General features: G+C 36.9%; 1 protein-coding gene across 1 annotated transcript in view; it reads left to right on the top strand.

The window, feature by feature from the left end:
* The window catches only part of TLCD4 (TLC domain containing 4), a 38,237-nt gene that overhangs the window by 13,454 nt on the left and 7,503 nt on the right, over positions 1-17,280 (top strand). Inside the window, exons 3-6 of the mRNA XM_072420791.1 lie at positions 4,228-4,388; positions 7,464-7,553; positions 12,701-12,759; positions 13,579-13,673. Of these exons, the coding sequence (XP_072276892.1) occupies positions 4,234-4,388; positions 7,464-7,553; positions 12,701-12,759; positions 13,579-13,673 (399 nt within the window). The 5' untranslated portion in view covers positions 4,228-4,233. The remainder of the gene's footprint in view (positions 1-4,227; positions 4,389-7,463; positions 7,554-12,700; positions 12,760-13,578; positions 13,674-17,280) is intronic.

Consider the following 17,280-nt stretch of genomic DNA (forward strand, 5'->3'; position numbering starts at 1 on the left):
AGTCTTGTATGCGTGCGTGTGATGAGGTTATGAGTGAGGAAGTCATTAGTAGGTCATTGGAGGAGCGGAGAGAGCGGCTGGGGTGTATGCCTAAAACTGCCAAGTCCTTTCCTATGTCTACCTATCTTAGTATAGACTGTAGGTGTAAAAACATTAGCCACTGTTTTTATAAGACATGGGTGCAGTATGCTCTTGATACTAAAATAGATTTGCAGAAATACATTTTACTTAGGTAAGCAGTATATGTTTTCTAGAGAGATGATCAATTGCAGTGTCAAACTATCCTTAATCGATCGGTGCACAAAACTTTCATGATTGGATGGATGTGTATGCAGCCTTAGCTGCCTTCTGTATTCCTTGGGAAGTAAACATGTAAAATGCAATACACATGCAGCCCATTGATAAACTGATGACTGCAGCAGAGAACTGTGTGCCTGCAGGAGAAAGTTGAGTACTTTAGCAATGCAATAAAAAAAAACACTATAAAGCAAGGTCAGCGCTTTCTGTGAACTGCAGGTGACGATGCATTTAGATGAAGATATGTGATGGCCTAGCAAGGGATTTTTGGTCCAATACAATAATTGATGTAAAAATAACCCCTGACTATGATCAAGATGAATTACACCCTTAGAGTTTAAAGAATTAACTATTTTGCCTATTAACATCTCTGTAGTACAGATAAGTGTACAGTAATCTCTGGTCTACTCTATGCCCATAAATTCAGATATTCCACCATTGGGTGCCACCATTTTGACAATTGCACAGCATAGGGAAGGAGAGAAAATGCTGTCAGCCTTTAGGTCAAAGACCCATTTCTTGCAACAGTTTCATGTCACAGATTTTTTCAGGACAGTAGGCACATACAGAATCAGCAGTGGGTAAAATGGAGGGGAGAGCTTTGCTGTTGACTCTTGATAAAAAGTTAAATTTCATAGTTCTCCCTAAAGGCTATTTGCCATTCCGCCTGGCAATCGTGACTCCACCATCCACCTTCCATCTGTGTTCTAAACGAAATTTAAAGTACTACAGGTCCTGATAATGCATATATTTTTAGCACAGAGCTTTTTAATATTATTAGACTTATTGACAACATATATTTAATAGTAACAATACTGTTGCACCATATTTTTCAGGCTTTTAATAACAGATGTGAAAAATTAATTAAGCATGCTTGGGTATATATATATATATATTTTTTTTACAAATTTGTTTTGTATTGCAAATTTCTAAGTTGCAAATGTATGCTAAGTTTATGTTGTGAGTACCAGGCACAGAAACCAGTCTAACGACTTAGATGGTAAGTTTATTAGTGCTATATACTGTATATTCATAAGGTTGGACATTGTTCCCAAACGAAACCTATTATGTCCCTGAGTGGCATTACAAGAGTATACAGCCCGGATTAACAGACTGGTAAGCCAAGTGCTTACCAGCAACAAAATACATATAATGTAAATGTCCAAATACTGACCACTCCAGCAGAACCAACCTGTTTCACAGGCTACAGAGCAACAACTTTGACTTTACACACCAGACTTTACAGGAATCACCCTGCCTAATTGCAGTCAAAAACAGATGTATACATTTTAACTGCCTTCGGTAAAATCCTAAAATGAAATAAACTCGCAACTAATTGATTTGTCGCTGATATTGACATATACACCCAGTCGTCTCTGAGTTCAGATATTCAGACATCTTGATTGGTCAGGGTGGAATAACTTATCTCCCGCACATGAACACACAGGAGCTCATTCATTCCCAGCAGCCAGCTATGCCAGGTTGGCACACCAAGCAGTGTATGCGCACCTCAGTATACATTCAATAGTGTACATTGTATTTAATGTACAGTGCTGCGTAATATGTTGGTGCTAAATAAATTCTGTTTATTATTATTATTATTATTATTATTATTAATAATAATAATAATAATAATAATAATAAATGTTTGTGGACAGGCTGGTAAGTTTGTTTTATTGAAGAATAGACATTATCTGTCCCTCCTGTGGCAAAGAACCTGCCTGCTCGCAATATATGGTTTCTTAGGTTTAGTTCTACTTTAAGGACTGAAATTGGGGCCATTGAGGGCAATGCTTTTTTTGTTTTGTTTTCCTCTTGTATTTACTTTAGGTAGCAAATGCACTTTATTAAAATGCGATTGTAAAACAGCGGTAACCGCTTGCCAAATGTCTGTTTATTTTTATCATTCACAGTCTGCTCTGGAATGTGGATTTAGGTGCAGTGACTGCTTTCAAACAATGTTTCCTGGATAGTGCTAATCTCTGCTGTCAATGTCACATGTACTTCAGCAATGTAAATACAATGATTCACACTTGATTTGAATGGCTGGCTGGCTTGATTTTTCTTTTATGCCACTAATTCCAGCATGCCTTTTTTTTTATGGGATATAAGTAATGGGTAACATACCTTTTCCAGCCATCTCAAGCACTTGAAGTTATTGCATACAGTAATTTCTAGTTTGTCAAACTGTTTGTATGATATAGGCACCATTTGTTGTCATTCCTTTTGCAGAAGAAGGTAATAAAGTGCCTGGGTCTGTACACGTCTAACTATAAAACTTTCATTGCATGCTGTTCACATTCACAAGCATGCACTGTTCATAGTTTTGGGCCTTTGTACACTTTTTTCTGCACCCTGTTGTATGCAAGCTGTATTCACATTTAGGGCTTTCCTTATAGGTCAAATAAATTTACCGGTAACCCTACACAAAAACACAAATAATATACAGCTATGACAACATTCCATCACAAATTAGCCGCTAGAATCTTATTAAATCTGGTATAGCTCCTCTCATCCCAAATATTTACTGTACTAGGTAACAAGTGTAATAGACCAACATGAGGTATTGATGGAAAAGGTGGACTAGATTGGAGAGAACAAGAAACAAAGTAAAAATTGTATAAATCCTCAAAACATATTTTTAATCCAAGTTTATATAAAAAAATTACTACACGCCATTTCTAGGCCAGAATTGCTGAGAACAGAGATGCCCTCTCATGTGTCCCAGTGATTCAGGATTTGACATCACAGGTCAAATTAAAAGGGAAAATCATTGCCAGGCCTTTTTGGATGCTGCTATCTTTGCATGAAAATATACTTCATAATACATTTAAAACCTAACAACATAAATATAAAAAAAACTACCATTGCTTTAGTGGTACTCCTACACATCAAGGGCTAAACACGTTTTTGTCTTTTGGTTTTACTCCTCTTATTCCCTGTTTAGCGCAAGCATCTTCTTTGTGTGACCAATCACCACAACCTTTTATGAAAGCCACTGTGGTCACAGGCTACTTAGACCATCCTTTACAACACAGGACAAGTACAGAGTTAATTAAATGTTTGGCAGACTTCTGACTCTCAAAGAAATTTGTCCTTATGTGTCCTAAAATGTGTTATTTTCTCCTGATGTGCAGGGTTTTAATTGAGTTATCTAAAAGAATTATTAATTAATCTGGGTGTAGATAATCCTGCCTGCGCAATGACAAGCACAGCTGCGTATAATTTATACCAGAATTGCATATGACAAGGTGACAACCCAGGAAGGCAATGAGGAGACGGAGCGTGGTCCCCCTATAACAGGAAGTGCCTTACGTTATTTTGGTTTACATCTTTTAAATCTGGAAATTTCAGGCCTTAGGGAACCCCTTCTATAATTATTATATCCGCAGATCACAATACATTTGTGTGATGGTCAGTTGTAACAATGTCTCTTACACTGCTGGCCATTAGGAACAATGACCCCCTTAAAAATACCAAAAAAGATCATTGGTGTCAAGAGGCACAGTTTGCACATTGCTCAAGGTACCCCCACAAATCTCTGGAGAATCCCTGGTTGGGAATGACTAGCCTACACCATGACAAAACAAAAAAAAAATAGGAACATATCTGGACATACTTTCCTAATGGGGACACAAACAGCATTACAAATCTGAGTTTCTTATGCACTAACCAAATCTAGAAAATAGGTTTTGTCTGGGGTTCTACTTTAACAGTCAAGTATATCCATCAGAATATGCAATCAATAGCTCCTTCAAATATGGTGGCAAAGTTCAAGGAAATAAGTTAATGTGTCATGGAGTAAAAACAATGCCTCCTTTTACAGTACTGTATGTAAACGCTGTATAATATGACTCATTATGATTGTTTTATATTGTTGATTTTATGAATGCTTTCTTTAATATTTAACTTTTTCTTTTCTTCATGTAGATTACCATGCCTAATTTCAGCACACTGACTCTTTGCATCACTGCAACCAGCTTTTCCATATCCCAGCTCCTGTTCCATGTAGGCAGCACTTGGTTGTCCAAACGTCTCACTTGTGGCTTCAGCAAACTTAATTCAAAGCAGAAGATCGAATGGAATTCCAGGTAGTAATGAAAAACACATGTCCTTGTAGTATTCAATAAATATTGTATTTGGCTTGGACCTTAACCAGATTCAGTTATATGTTTCCCCCTGCATGTTTAAATATATTTGTTAAATTCCTTATTCATGGATCATTTTGTTAGCTATTTTAAAACCTTCAAATAAAGTTTATTTTTCAATTTCACAGAATTTTCCAACACTTTATCTCTACCTCTGTAATTTGCCTGACTGTCAGATGAGATTCTGCGAAATATGAGATAGTGGGAAATGTTCTTTTAGGATAACTTTGTGCATCCTATTTCTAATGTCACCTTTCCCTTTCTAGTCCCTAATGGGGCAAATTAAAGTAAAAACTTTTTTGCCCTCTAACCTTAAAGCTTACCTCCCCCACCACTACTACCACTTACCTCTGTTGGATGCACGTGACCCCAGATTTTGCTGGAGCCTTGCAACAGAAACCAGGTTCATTTGCTGTCTGCACAGTGGGTTTTCATGGAAATATTGGGACAGTTCCAGTATCCAACTATGTGTATAGAAAGTTAATGCACAGATATGGGCAATATTGGAAAGAATTTCCGCAGTAGGGCTGTCATTTTTTTAATCATCCCAGAGACTACAGTGGCAAAATTTTCCCTACAAGCCCTTTCCCAAATTTTTTCCTACAATTGTCTTTACCTCTACACTTGCTTTTAAGGCAATACAACTGTCCTTTCTCGTTTGGAATTCACAATTATTTTGTATATTTTCTCCCAATTGGAGATATTCGCCATCACCACCTGTTTAAGTGACACAGGGGTTCAAGCAGCATTAAAAACCTTATAAAACTTCTAAACCTTACTAAGGTACTAAACTAAAGAAACCATTTAGTAGAAATTCTGTTTTAAGTTTTTACTCAAGCTCACCAGTGCTATTACAAGTGACAAAAGAAGGAATGAGAGGTTTTAAAAGTGCCAAATCCTTCTTATTCATGGTATTTATCTTAATTACTCATTGCTGAGTACAGTCAGACATGTGTCACTCTATGTAGTAAGGGCAGTCGAATCAGTACCAGCAGCACAAAGATCCTAAAATGAAAGTGAGTGTATTATATCATCCAAACATGATTTATTTATTTATTTTTTCTTAATGTGTGATGGGAAATGTAATACAGAGTTTGGATGTTACAAGCAACTTTTCAACCAAGAGAACGATTTATAAAGCAACTTTGTGGTCTTAAAATGCTGTCTTAAAAAGAACATCCAGAAAAGCAGACTGTGCCTAAGCACTATCATAAAATGTTACATTCCTCCTGAAATATGGCAATGATGGTCTTCCAATGCCTTACGTGTGATTGCAATTTGCAGTTTTATTTCTGCAGTTGGATATTATCTGAGGCACTACTATTTCCAACTGGTAGTCTGGAATTTTTTAATGCCACTACAGTGCTGCTCACTGTTCTCCTTGCTGGGAAAAAAACTGTACCTGCGGACCTGCAGTGCAAGAATCTCCCTGCTACATTGATTCTGTGAATGTGTGCTTTACCTTTCCTATTGCCTTTTTCCTATCCCCCTCCAGGCTTTAGATTACCATTCATGGGGTCAGTTATAGGGAAAAATCTGGAGCACTGGTACTGGTCAATAGTTTTTTGCCCTCTGCTTTTGGGTATAGTTTTTACTTTACAGACCCCTTTTATTGATAAAACAAAATGCTCCACATTTTTTTTTAAAGATTGTCTATCTAGCCTATGACATCTGTCCATGCAAAGTATTTTTCTTTACTTGCTGAATTTACTTTATTTACTATATTTCTAACACATAGCCTATAAGTCTGTTTTTTTAAAACAGAAGAAGATAACAAATGTGTTGCTTGCTTGTGACAATTGTGCGCTTATCACTGACTGGTTACACTGGTCCCTGGTTCCATATGGGATGTTAATAGGGTTTTGGATATCAGGGAACTTCCGAAGCTTTATAATAAGGCATTTCTTGGCCCGGCTTTCCCTGCAATGCACAAATACTTTCCAGCTTTATATTTCACTGACTGGTGTCTCTGGATGTAATCTAATGCGTGTAGGCAGAATTTAAAATAGCTTTCATCTCTTTCTTGGCAACCAGGCAAGTTAATGTTGACCTCTGTGTGCCCTTTTCTTAAAGTGAGATTATTTTTTTTTATCACACTACCTAGAAAGTATAGAAAAGTCATATCCAGTAACAACTGTGTCTTTTATAATCTTTAGATTCTAAAATGACTTTCAGTTCCCTGGGGTGTTAAAGGGGATTTTTAGGATAATGAAAACAAACATGGCTATCCGTTTTCTTCAGCAGTTGACTAAGAACAGAAGCTGCAATGATTTTTACCTGCAGCACTTCCTTCTTGTAATGTCTGGGTTTTCGGAGCAGCCATGAAAATTCAGTGGTTTCCTGTGAGATTTGGTGTATTTAAATTATTGATTTTCATCATAGTTCCACTTTAGCAATAAATATTGCATTCTGATAACTGTAGTATTCAGAATGTGATTTTTTTTGTGCATGCCTTTATCTTTCTCCAACATATTTACATGCAGACATTTACAATTTAGGCCAAACTGACTTTCTGACTTTAGCACAGTTTTTATATTCTCTGGATAGCCAAATCTAATACTTTCAAATGCCTAGATTTGTTCTTTAAAGCCCAATTCCATCCAGAAGTGTACCTTCTGTTTTAAAGGGGGACAGGAAGGATTAGAGCAATATTGAGAATTGCATCACTGTTGAGATGTTATACTGCCACACAGCACACCTCTGTCTGAAGACCTTCTGCAGTTCAGTAACACAGGTTGCCTACCCCTATCGGTAAATGGACAGTAAAAGTAGAAGCAGCAGATTGATAAGCTTATCTCGCTGTCTCTCTGCTTTCACCTCCATTCAGCATGTTCTTTGTCAGTAAATGAACTGGTTCCTGGTGCTACTTCTCCCTCTTCTGAGTCAAATTCAAAAAGTTCATTACTTGCATTAAAAAAACATGTAACAATTTAATAATAAATACAAAACTGCTTTAATAGGACTGCACTAATAGAACTACAAGTATTTTATCTGACGTTGTGTTTCTTTCTTTCTTAGGACAGTGTCGACATTCCATGCGCTGGTAGTTGGATGTTTCTGCTTGTATATTTTACTGTACGATGATGCTGTCAATGCTGACCCGGTTTGGTAAGAGGTCCTAACTTTTGATCATTTTTAAACTTAAACCACAAAGATGATTTTTTTTTTTGGTTCCTTAAAGTCTAACTGCACGTAAGCTAATATTTAAGCACCTGCCCTCTCCATCTAAAACTGCTGACGCCTGAAATTTTTGTATGCCCATCCCCAATGGAATTACAGTGGTTGTCCCTGGTCAGTCATTTAGTGATTCGCCACGGCCGATCACTAAACAATATCAGGGGCTGTTATGCAAACAACAGATTGTTTTGGGTGACTATTTCCTAGCATGTTTATGAAACCTAATACTTACTTGTTCCTGATCCAGAGGTTTTTCCAAAGGAATCGGTTGGATTGCAGAGTACATGTGTAGACCAGGGCTTGAAGACTTATAAAAAGAGGTGATGTAGGCAGTAATTTTTTGTTGGATTGGACCCAAATGGGTATAAGACTGGGGGGAAGTAGGGGTGCTTTTATACAGAGGTTGGAACTCGAGTCTTCTAATGAAAGACTTGCAACTCAACTTGGGGCTTTTTCCCAGCGACTTGTAACTCGACTCCCAACTTGCTTTCTCTGCTGACAGCTGAGGGGGGAAGGGGGGTAGGCAGTGAGTCTTCTGTAAAACAGCCTCCCCCCCCCCCCCTTCAGCTGTTAGAGGAGAAAACGTAGAATGCAAGAAAGGCGAGGAGGAAGCCAATGAGTCTACTGTAACAACGCCTTTCTCCCTGCCTTTCTTGTATTCTAAGTTTTCATCTCTAATGGCTGTGGAGGGCTGTGTTACAGAAGACTCACTGCCTTCCTCCTTTCCCCCTTAAGCTGTCAGTGGAGAAAGTTGTGGACTTAGAGTGCTCAAGAACAAGATCAGAGCTCTGGGTACAAATAGGAATAAATGGAGTGACTTGACTTGGGACTGGACTTGGAAGAATTCTTGGTGACTTGAGACTTGACTTGAGACTTGGTGTCAATGACTTGGGTCTCAACATGGACTTGAAGGTTGCCGACTTAGTCCAACCTCTGCTTTTAAATAGTATATCAGTAAAAAAAATGCAGGTATACCTTAAAGCTCATCTTGGGGCAAATAGCTTTCCAATTGCACATAATGAACAGTTTATGAGAATGTTTAGGCTTCAAGGAGTTCTTTATCAAGAACAAAATGTACAGTAGATTGTAATTGCTGAGCTCCCCCGCCCCCTATACGATAGTCAAATCGGTTTTCATGGTAATTAATGGATTCTGTACTTTTTGAATTAATAAACCATACTGAATATTCAGATCAGGTTGTCACACTTGGAGGGACTAGGGGGCGCTATGGCTTGCACTGAAATGGTGTGAGACCTGAGAATGGCCAAGGCACAGAGTCCAAGCAGTAACTTGGTCTTCTCCAGAGCCTCTAGTGGTGGGAATGTTGCGTTACTTGGTGGGCAGGAAGATACATGGTACTAAATCACTAAGCAGAAGAATTGTCAAGGAAGGCAGGGGTCGAAGCAGGCAGCAGGCAAGAGAGGTCAGGTCACAAGCCAGGGGTCAAATACAAGGGATCCAGAAAATAGAAACCAGTGAAACAGGGACCACTGCAGACACAGGGAACACGGGAGACATTGGAAGCAACAGGAGGCACAGGTGACTCAGGAATTTTCACAGACAGAGAGGAACACTGGAACAGCACAAGGGAAAAGGCTGGTAACAACAGACTGGGCAATAAAGGGTTAACACAGAAGCTGAACAAAGGAAACTTTGAATTAGGCAACAGGTGTACAGGAACTTGCTCAGCAGAGTTAGTGGGCTCAGTAATAGTGGGGACACATTGCATGAACCCCGAGTGCTGTGTCTAAACTAACTAAATAGCCAGGGATGATTAAGGGGCTGTTTCCTGATTGCCTGGTGGGATGGGCAAAACTGATAAAGCTTGGGAGTGCAGGCATGCCCAGAGTCAGAACTGCCCACATTTGCAGGAGAGAGGTGCCTGCGCTTTGGTGAGTGTGACACAGGTGTGCTGATATTTTTGCTGCATTCCTGTTCCAGGACAGATGATGAAATTTTTAAAGTCAGAGACAGCAAGTCAACCTGTATTTTCAGAAAGTGATCAGCTATGGAATTATTAGTCTTTCCTATTATTTATTTTTTTGGAAGGTAAAGATATTATTTATTGATTTGAAGACAAGACCTTCATATTTATGTGCACATCCGAACAGCCATTTTTGCTGTTTCAGAGTAACAATTAACCAGTGCTACGATAATAAATGTCACTTTCTGATATGAGTCCCTCTGTGACTTTAAGAACAATGGCACTTGGCCACATCACGAACTGTAATATCTCTAAGCTGATTTCTAGCAACATTTTGAATGATCATAGGATCTTGCATCTATTTCTATTATTTTTATACAGTATATCTGCTTTTCTTGTAGAGAAGTTCAATTTTATATACTGGCGAATAATTTTTGATATAAAGCTGCAGCAAATACACTTTATTTGAATCCAATGACAGCTGCGCCTAGTAATGTTTCAAGCTTCACTTATTTTAAAATGGATTGACTGCATTTTTTCACTGAGGCAGAAGAATACTTTTGAAATGCTATAATTTTTTTTATCTCTAAAGATGACACGCACTCAAGACTATTATAATAAAAAGGAAGGAATTGGACATTAAAAAAATCATATGTCCTATATGTTTCATTTCATTTTGAAGATACAGTGGTACCTCGGTATAAGTCTGCTTTAGAATAAGTCCAATTTGGTATAAATCCTGTTTGGACAGAACTGAACATCCCCTTTGTGCTAGAACTTGTATGGGTCAAAATGAGTCATAACACCGTGCGATACCCTTATTTACCTCTCTCAAGACAAAGCCACCACTGCCTATGAGCGTCAGTATACCAATTGCTACCATTCAGTGAGAAACCTCCGCTATAACTCTCTGTGAATTACAGAACATCTCCTCCTCCTCCCTTCTCTGCACCATCCTAGTAGGCACTCGACTCTTCTCAGTGAGGTAGTGAGGTTATATTTTATTTATTTCATCTAATTTCTTTTGTATTTATGTATTTTAGTATTAAGCAGTGTTTAAATTATTTTATACAGCCCAACCAATGTATAATAGCCAACACAATAGGATTTTTTTTCATGGGAACGGTTTAATCATTTTCCTTTTTTTTCTTAGATTTTTTAGATCTTTTTTCTTAAAGAAAAATTTGTTTGGTATAAGTCCTGTTTGGTATAAGTCCAAGGATTTGGAACGGATTAAGGATTTATATCAAGGTACCACTGTACTTTTCAAGCTGCTTTTTTAATGGATGCAAAACCGGTTAGCATATGTTTTGGTGACTCATTTCTAGCATAGGCTAGATGAGCGCAGTTATATGTAAGACAGATGATCATGTCTTATTACAATATCTGCTGTATTGACTGATACATTGCAAATGTTTACTGTTACTTAGAGTTATTTTAAGAATTTTTTTTAAATCCATTGAAAAAGGAACTGTCACTAATTTAGATTTATTTATTGAGCACTGGAAGATTTGGTAGTTTTTTTGTAATAGGAAAATTCATCTGACTGATTAAGTGCTGGCTGAAAATGCCTGAAATACATTGTTCTTGTCACTTCTGTGAGCCGAATCAAAAGCACCAAAAGCTTATCTTTGTTGTTTAAACTACTCATCCCATCAGCTACCATGTCATAGAAATGGGGAGAGAAGAAATACTTGAATTTCAGTCTTTGGGCCTGATTTATTAAAGCTCTCCAAGTCTGGAGAGAATACACTTTCACCAGTGAAGCTAGGTGATCCAGCAAACCTGGAATGGATTTCTTCAATGTCATTTGCTATTTGCTTGCAAATGCTTTGAATCCTGGACCAGATTCATCCCAGGTTTGTTGGATCACCCAGCTTCACTGGTGAAAGTGTATTCTTTTCAGCCTTGGAGAGCTTTAATAAATCAGGGCCTTTGTGACAAAACCATGGCTGCCCCAGTAGATACAGTGGAGGAGTGAGAATAGATTAGGACAGAAAGTGCAATATTTGCAAAATATATATTGCAAAATATTTTAATATTTTAAGCTGCAACCTTTTTCTGTTTTGGATTTAGGTATGCTTAAATTATTACAAAGTTTAGCGTGCATATTATAAGCTGTTTACTCGTTCTTTTAACAAATGAATAAACATCTCAAAGGAGAACTCTACTCTCATTAAATAGATTGAACATTTATAATTGCTACAGAATATATTTTGTATTGTAATTTTAGTACTCGGACTGTTTATTCCAATACAAGGGCTTCCATGGAGCGTTCTGCAAACTGTGGGTAGAGAAAGCAATAAGACTTGTAATATTCATGTCACGTGATAAAGCTTACCACTTTATTCAGTCGTGTTCTTTTGCTATTACTTTGGTGTAACTGATCTAACTGCTGTAGGCAGAAACTTCCACTTAGTACCCAGGATGTAGGAAGTGAATAGAAGCAAGGGAAGCAAAAATTGTTGTATGTATATAACATCTGCTGACCTGAGAGCATTGGGTGCTCAGTTACACAACTTTGAGATCTTTTATTTGGATCTTTGAGTTTGTAAAGGTTAAGTTTCATAGGTAATAGTTATATCTTACACTAAGCAGTATGGTTGCTTTAATAATTTGCCTTGTTTTTTTTTAATAACAAGTTAACACTAAAGCCACTTGACAGATTTTATAATAATCTAATATAAAAATAAGGGTTTGATCCTTATCAAACAGGTGTCCAAAGGTGTCCTTTTCCATTTCAGTCTAACTCTTGTGAAAGTGGTCCACTGTTTGACAGCACTCTCTTAATGGCATAAAAACTCTAGGGAAAACCATGATTAAATACCTTTTCCAGCAAGATCCCAGGGAATGGTACTCACACATATTGTGGGATCATGTTCTCGCTAGATCTGGGCTATTCTGAAAACTCCAGAATGTTACCAGATAGAGGAAGAAGTTACTATCTGCATTACAGAACACAGGCGAAGGTAAGTATATTTATTAACTTTATTTCTTACTGTTTTGCTTTTCAAAATTTAGCATTGGAACTGAGAAGGAAAGTTAATGCTTTTGTGACATATGCAGGCATCTATCTTTAGCTTGTAAACCCTAACAGATGGCCCTTTGTTTGCAAGTGTTGCTTATTCTTTCTGTGTGGTTTTATATTTTTTAGGGGAGATCCATACATGGTCAAGCTAAATGTTGCAATAACCTCAGGCTACCTCATCTCAGGTAACTGCATAATAAGGCATGGGGACTTGTTTGTACCAGCCTGGCTTTGGACATCCTAACATGGCTGGCTTTTATTATGTTGTGTATTTGGTTAATGGATTATCTTCTTTCGTAAAAGGAAAACATCCATAAATGGGTATATAGTATATCCAGTTTCCATTATTATTTAGTTATTGGAAAAGCTAAAGGCAAAAAATACATCCCAATGTGCATACTCCATAAATATAGGTAGAAATAAAAAAGTAAAGCCAAGTAAAGTAAAGTAAATAATGACCACTGCACTTATCAGCTACTTATAAGTATTAAAAAAATACGATAACACTTGCAGCGTTTATTAAACATTCCCACTTAAAGTAAAAGACAATCAATTCAAAGATCCTTAAGAAAAAAAGTTCATATCAAAAACCACTAATGCAGAATATAAGTTAGTATAGTGCCTACTGTGCCTTTATATCCTATGGTACACTGGACCAGTACCACTACTTTTTGTTGTCTTGATAGAAGATATATGTAATTCAAAAAAGAAACCTGATTTCCTTGTAAATCTAACCTAGCATAAAACAAGGTAGCAGTGCCAAAATGCAGACACCTTGTGATTTTTTTTCAGTATATCTAGTATATTCAGTATAATCACCTTGTGATTTTCAAACTGTCTAACTGGACTGGACTGCACATATATAATTTTTTTTTTAAAAAAAGCTAAGAACCCAAACAGACTCTACAAAGACATAGGAATCAAAAGATGTTCAGTGTCTTTATTTCTTATTCTTATATTCTTTAATTTTTGTTTGTATGTTTGTGTGTTTTGCTCTTTTGCAGACTTGTTGCTTATTTTATACTACTGGAAGGCGATTGGTGATAAATATTTTGTGACGCATCATGTGGCAGCTCTGTATGCTTACTACTATGTACTGGTGAGTGCCATACGTACTTATACTGCAGTAGTACAAGCAGACAAGTTGGTGAGGTTGGCCATGAATGAAATTCTCAGGCACAATGCTATGTGATGTGAAGTAGGATCAGCATGACTTAATACCCAATAATACTTTAAATCCTAATTAGATTAACAGGAGCTTAAAGCAGGTTTTATATACAGCTATCTGGAGGCCCAGTGTCCAGGAAGTTCAAACATGGAAAAATCAATAACTAGTGCTACACCTCAGTAAAGACATAGACGTAAAGACGTAGACAAGGATTTCCTGATATTCATTAGGAGAAACATTGGAGCACAAGAAAAGAAAATCTCACATGATGATCTCTATTTAAATTCAGGACCTATTATCCCCAGGCATGATAAAATACACATTGTGCTATAACATATTACATAAAAAATTCTGCTTTTTGCATTGAGGCTATTGACCTCTCCATTTCTATTTATTTCCATTGAATGTGATTTTTCAAAACACCATACAATATGCAAAATGTTAGCAATTGTTCAGTGAGTAAGGTTCTGGAATTTGGTTCTGTAGATTATACCCTCAAAACGTTTGTCATCATGTATGAGAAGTGCCAAGACTTGTGACCAAGGCCTTTAGTGCAGCACAGATACAATAATGAAACATCTTACAGCGATCGACGGGTTAGCCCATACTTGAAATGATTTGCATTATGAACTGCAGGTCGGATTTTATTAGGAAGCTAGCAGAAATTCCCAGACCAGAATGAAGGCATACCTATACTTTTCTGTGTATTGTTGGTGAGAAGTAGAAAATTTGAAACCACATAAATCAGGTGCACTTTGTAACCAATAGTCTTACGTACAAACCCTTAAGAAAGCAAAAGGTCCTGACAAATTCATTCATGGCCAGCCTTGTAGAAACATGGCTTGAGTTGAGTCTTTTAGATAGTGTTGTGAAGCATGCACATTTCCTAGCAGTAAAGAACTGAAGATGTGTTTGCATGGAATGCTGATTATTTTTTTCTGTCTTATGTGATATGAACTAATACCTCTCCGTCTGCATGAGAATAGTGTATAGGAAACAGAGAGAAATTTCCAATGCATGTCTTTTGTCCTGAAAAATACTCAATAAATATAATGTGCATGAACAAGTAGAGAAAGCATCTGAATCATGCTGGACCTGCATGTGCCTAGAACTTTATACTATATAGCTTTGTATTTGCATTGTATTAGAATAACTATATAGGTGTACAGTCTGTATAGCTTTGTATTAGCAGAACGTGAAATACCTTTTTTTCAGTTTTATGTTATGAAAACATATAACAAATAGTAGATAATGATTCTCCTATGAGAATTCTCAATGAAATACAACTTTGTGAAATTCTCAAGAAGGCACCACTGACAGTAGCTGTCTCATCATGTGAATACAATATGTCAAATCCATATTGTTTGTTGTTTCACCACATCAAACAAAAGCTATACATAACTATGCATTGTTGACCAGTCTATACCCTTTTCATCAAGCCACTATGCATTAGAGATAACCCTCACAATGATGACAAACATTAAAAAAGATATAGTTATCGTTGCTTGTAACCACCAATCAAATGTTCAGGTATATTCTCTCACATTACACTAGAATTATAAAAGGTGGAAATGGAGTGAATCATTTGGGAAATACCAGCTTTCCCTTCAGATATTTCAGCAATGGGGCAGCATATGTTTTTTGAAATAATTATATATTTTGAAATAAGTCATTGACCTGCAATTCATTTTCATGTGTGTTCAAGAATTCCATGTAAAACATGTACTTGTTCTTCCGTCAGTCCCAGTACTGCAACCCCTGCTACTCATCATAAATATATTTTGTTCCTAGCACACAATGTCCCAGCTTATTAAATAGAATATTACCTGCAATTTTTCATGAGTGTCCCAATGCTGACCAACTGTGAAATATCATCAAACTTTAAATCAGATATTCTAAACTAATGAACAGCATTTAAATATAGCATAAATAATGACAATTTAATATGAGGATCTAATTTTCTTGACAAGATTAGATCAGCAGCAACAGTATCCTACAAAGTATTCTTAAGTTTCACCAGCTTTGCTAGTGGAGCTTACTACAATGGGGTTTGTAGCCTTCTTACACCAGATGCCTTGTAATGCATAATAAATTCCAGTTAGGATGAAAAGCCATGGTACCGGGTCTGATTGCCGAACCGATCCATATTCACTTGGTTGTCAGTCAAAACACACGGCATACATATGTATGGTATTTGGACCTGCTCATCATTAGGGTTCTGGATGGGGTAAAACACAGGACCGTGCTGAGAATGCTTCAACAGATAGGCACTCCCAATTGTCAAAACTAGAAATCTGTCTTACTTGGTTGTAGATATTTACAATGCCTTTGGACTTGTAGGGCTGAATCCTATTTATGCAATTTGTCTGCCAACAGAACACATTCAATAGTTTGATAAATGACATGACTTCTCTTGAAATGACATTCTATATTTTTGAATGCCTTTTGTAAAATGTAATTTTCAAGCATCCTGTAATCTTGATGAATGAATAGAATAAACGAACCATTATCAACTAAAAATAGAAGAAGAATAGAACTATATCCCAATAAACCTTTGTATAAAGTAACCCATAGCAACCGATTTATTAGTAATTAGCAGTCTGAGTGGTAAAAAGATTAGTTGCTGTGTGTTTCACTATGTTATCTGTTGCTGTGTGCTTATAAATAAGTAATTTAAGAAATAACATATATTTACATTTCCCTATTAATAATTTCCCTGCCTCTTATCAATGTGTAATTGGCTTATGCGCCAGAAGCTTCATGTTTGTAATTATGTCAAGAATAATGTATTTAAACTTCTCGTGTGAATAAAATATGTGTATACCTATAGAGAGTCCCGAAAACCAGTAAGCTTTTTTCTATCCATCACAATAATGGGTCTCTGGAAAGTTACAGGAGGCAGGAAAGGTCAGTCTTAAAGTTTTCAAAGGTTGGTCAGTACTGAAAGACCATGCATTTCCCGCAAAAAAGGTTTTTTTAGGTTAGTGAGAGGCAGTCAGTCAGAAATAAATTTATATTTTTTAATAGGCATCTATCTATTTAACTCAATTTCAATGTTTGGCAAAAAGCTGCAGAAGCTCACTGGTGGGTTTCATATCTTGGAAATAATTCTTTAAAGATCAACCCTGAGCATATAGAAACACCAATTTATTCATTTATTTGTTAAAATCATTGTGTATTTTAAAAATCGTGCAAATCATGTACCTACATTTAACTTAGTATCAGCCATTCTGTTATCCCTCAGTGCTAACGTGCTGATAGAGGAATAGATTGGTGCTCAGTGCTGCTTCCTTTTCTCTATCCAGTCACAGGCTGAGGGCAGGAATAAGACCTAGATATACTGAAAAACAATCTTAACACAGATATGTGATATGTTGCAGTTTACCAGTCCACATATGTGGTGCCTGCATTATTTTTTCAGGTTGTAGTTTACATAGGGGACAATTCTATGTTTAGGCCCATGATGGGAGCAGGCAGTTTTGTGCAGCTTCCGCAGGCTGGATAACCGAGGTTCTCCCATGAAAGTCCTTTCCACTCT

Source organism: Pyxicephalus adspersus, chromosome 8 (genome assembly GCF_032062135.1).
Source record: "Pyxicephalus adspersus chromosome 8, UCB_Pads_2.0, whole genome shotgun sequence".
Lineage (NCBI taxonomy): Eukaryota > Metazoa > Chordata > Amphibia > Anura > Pyxicephalidae > Pyxicephalus > Pyxicephalus adspersus.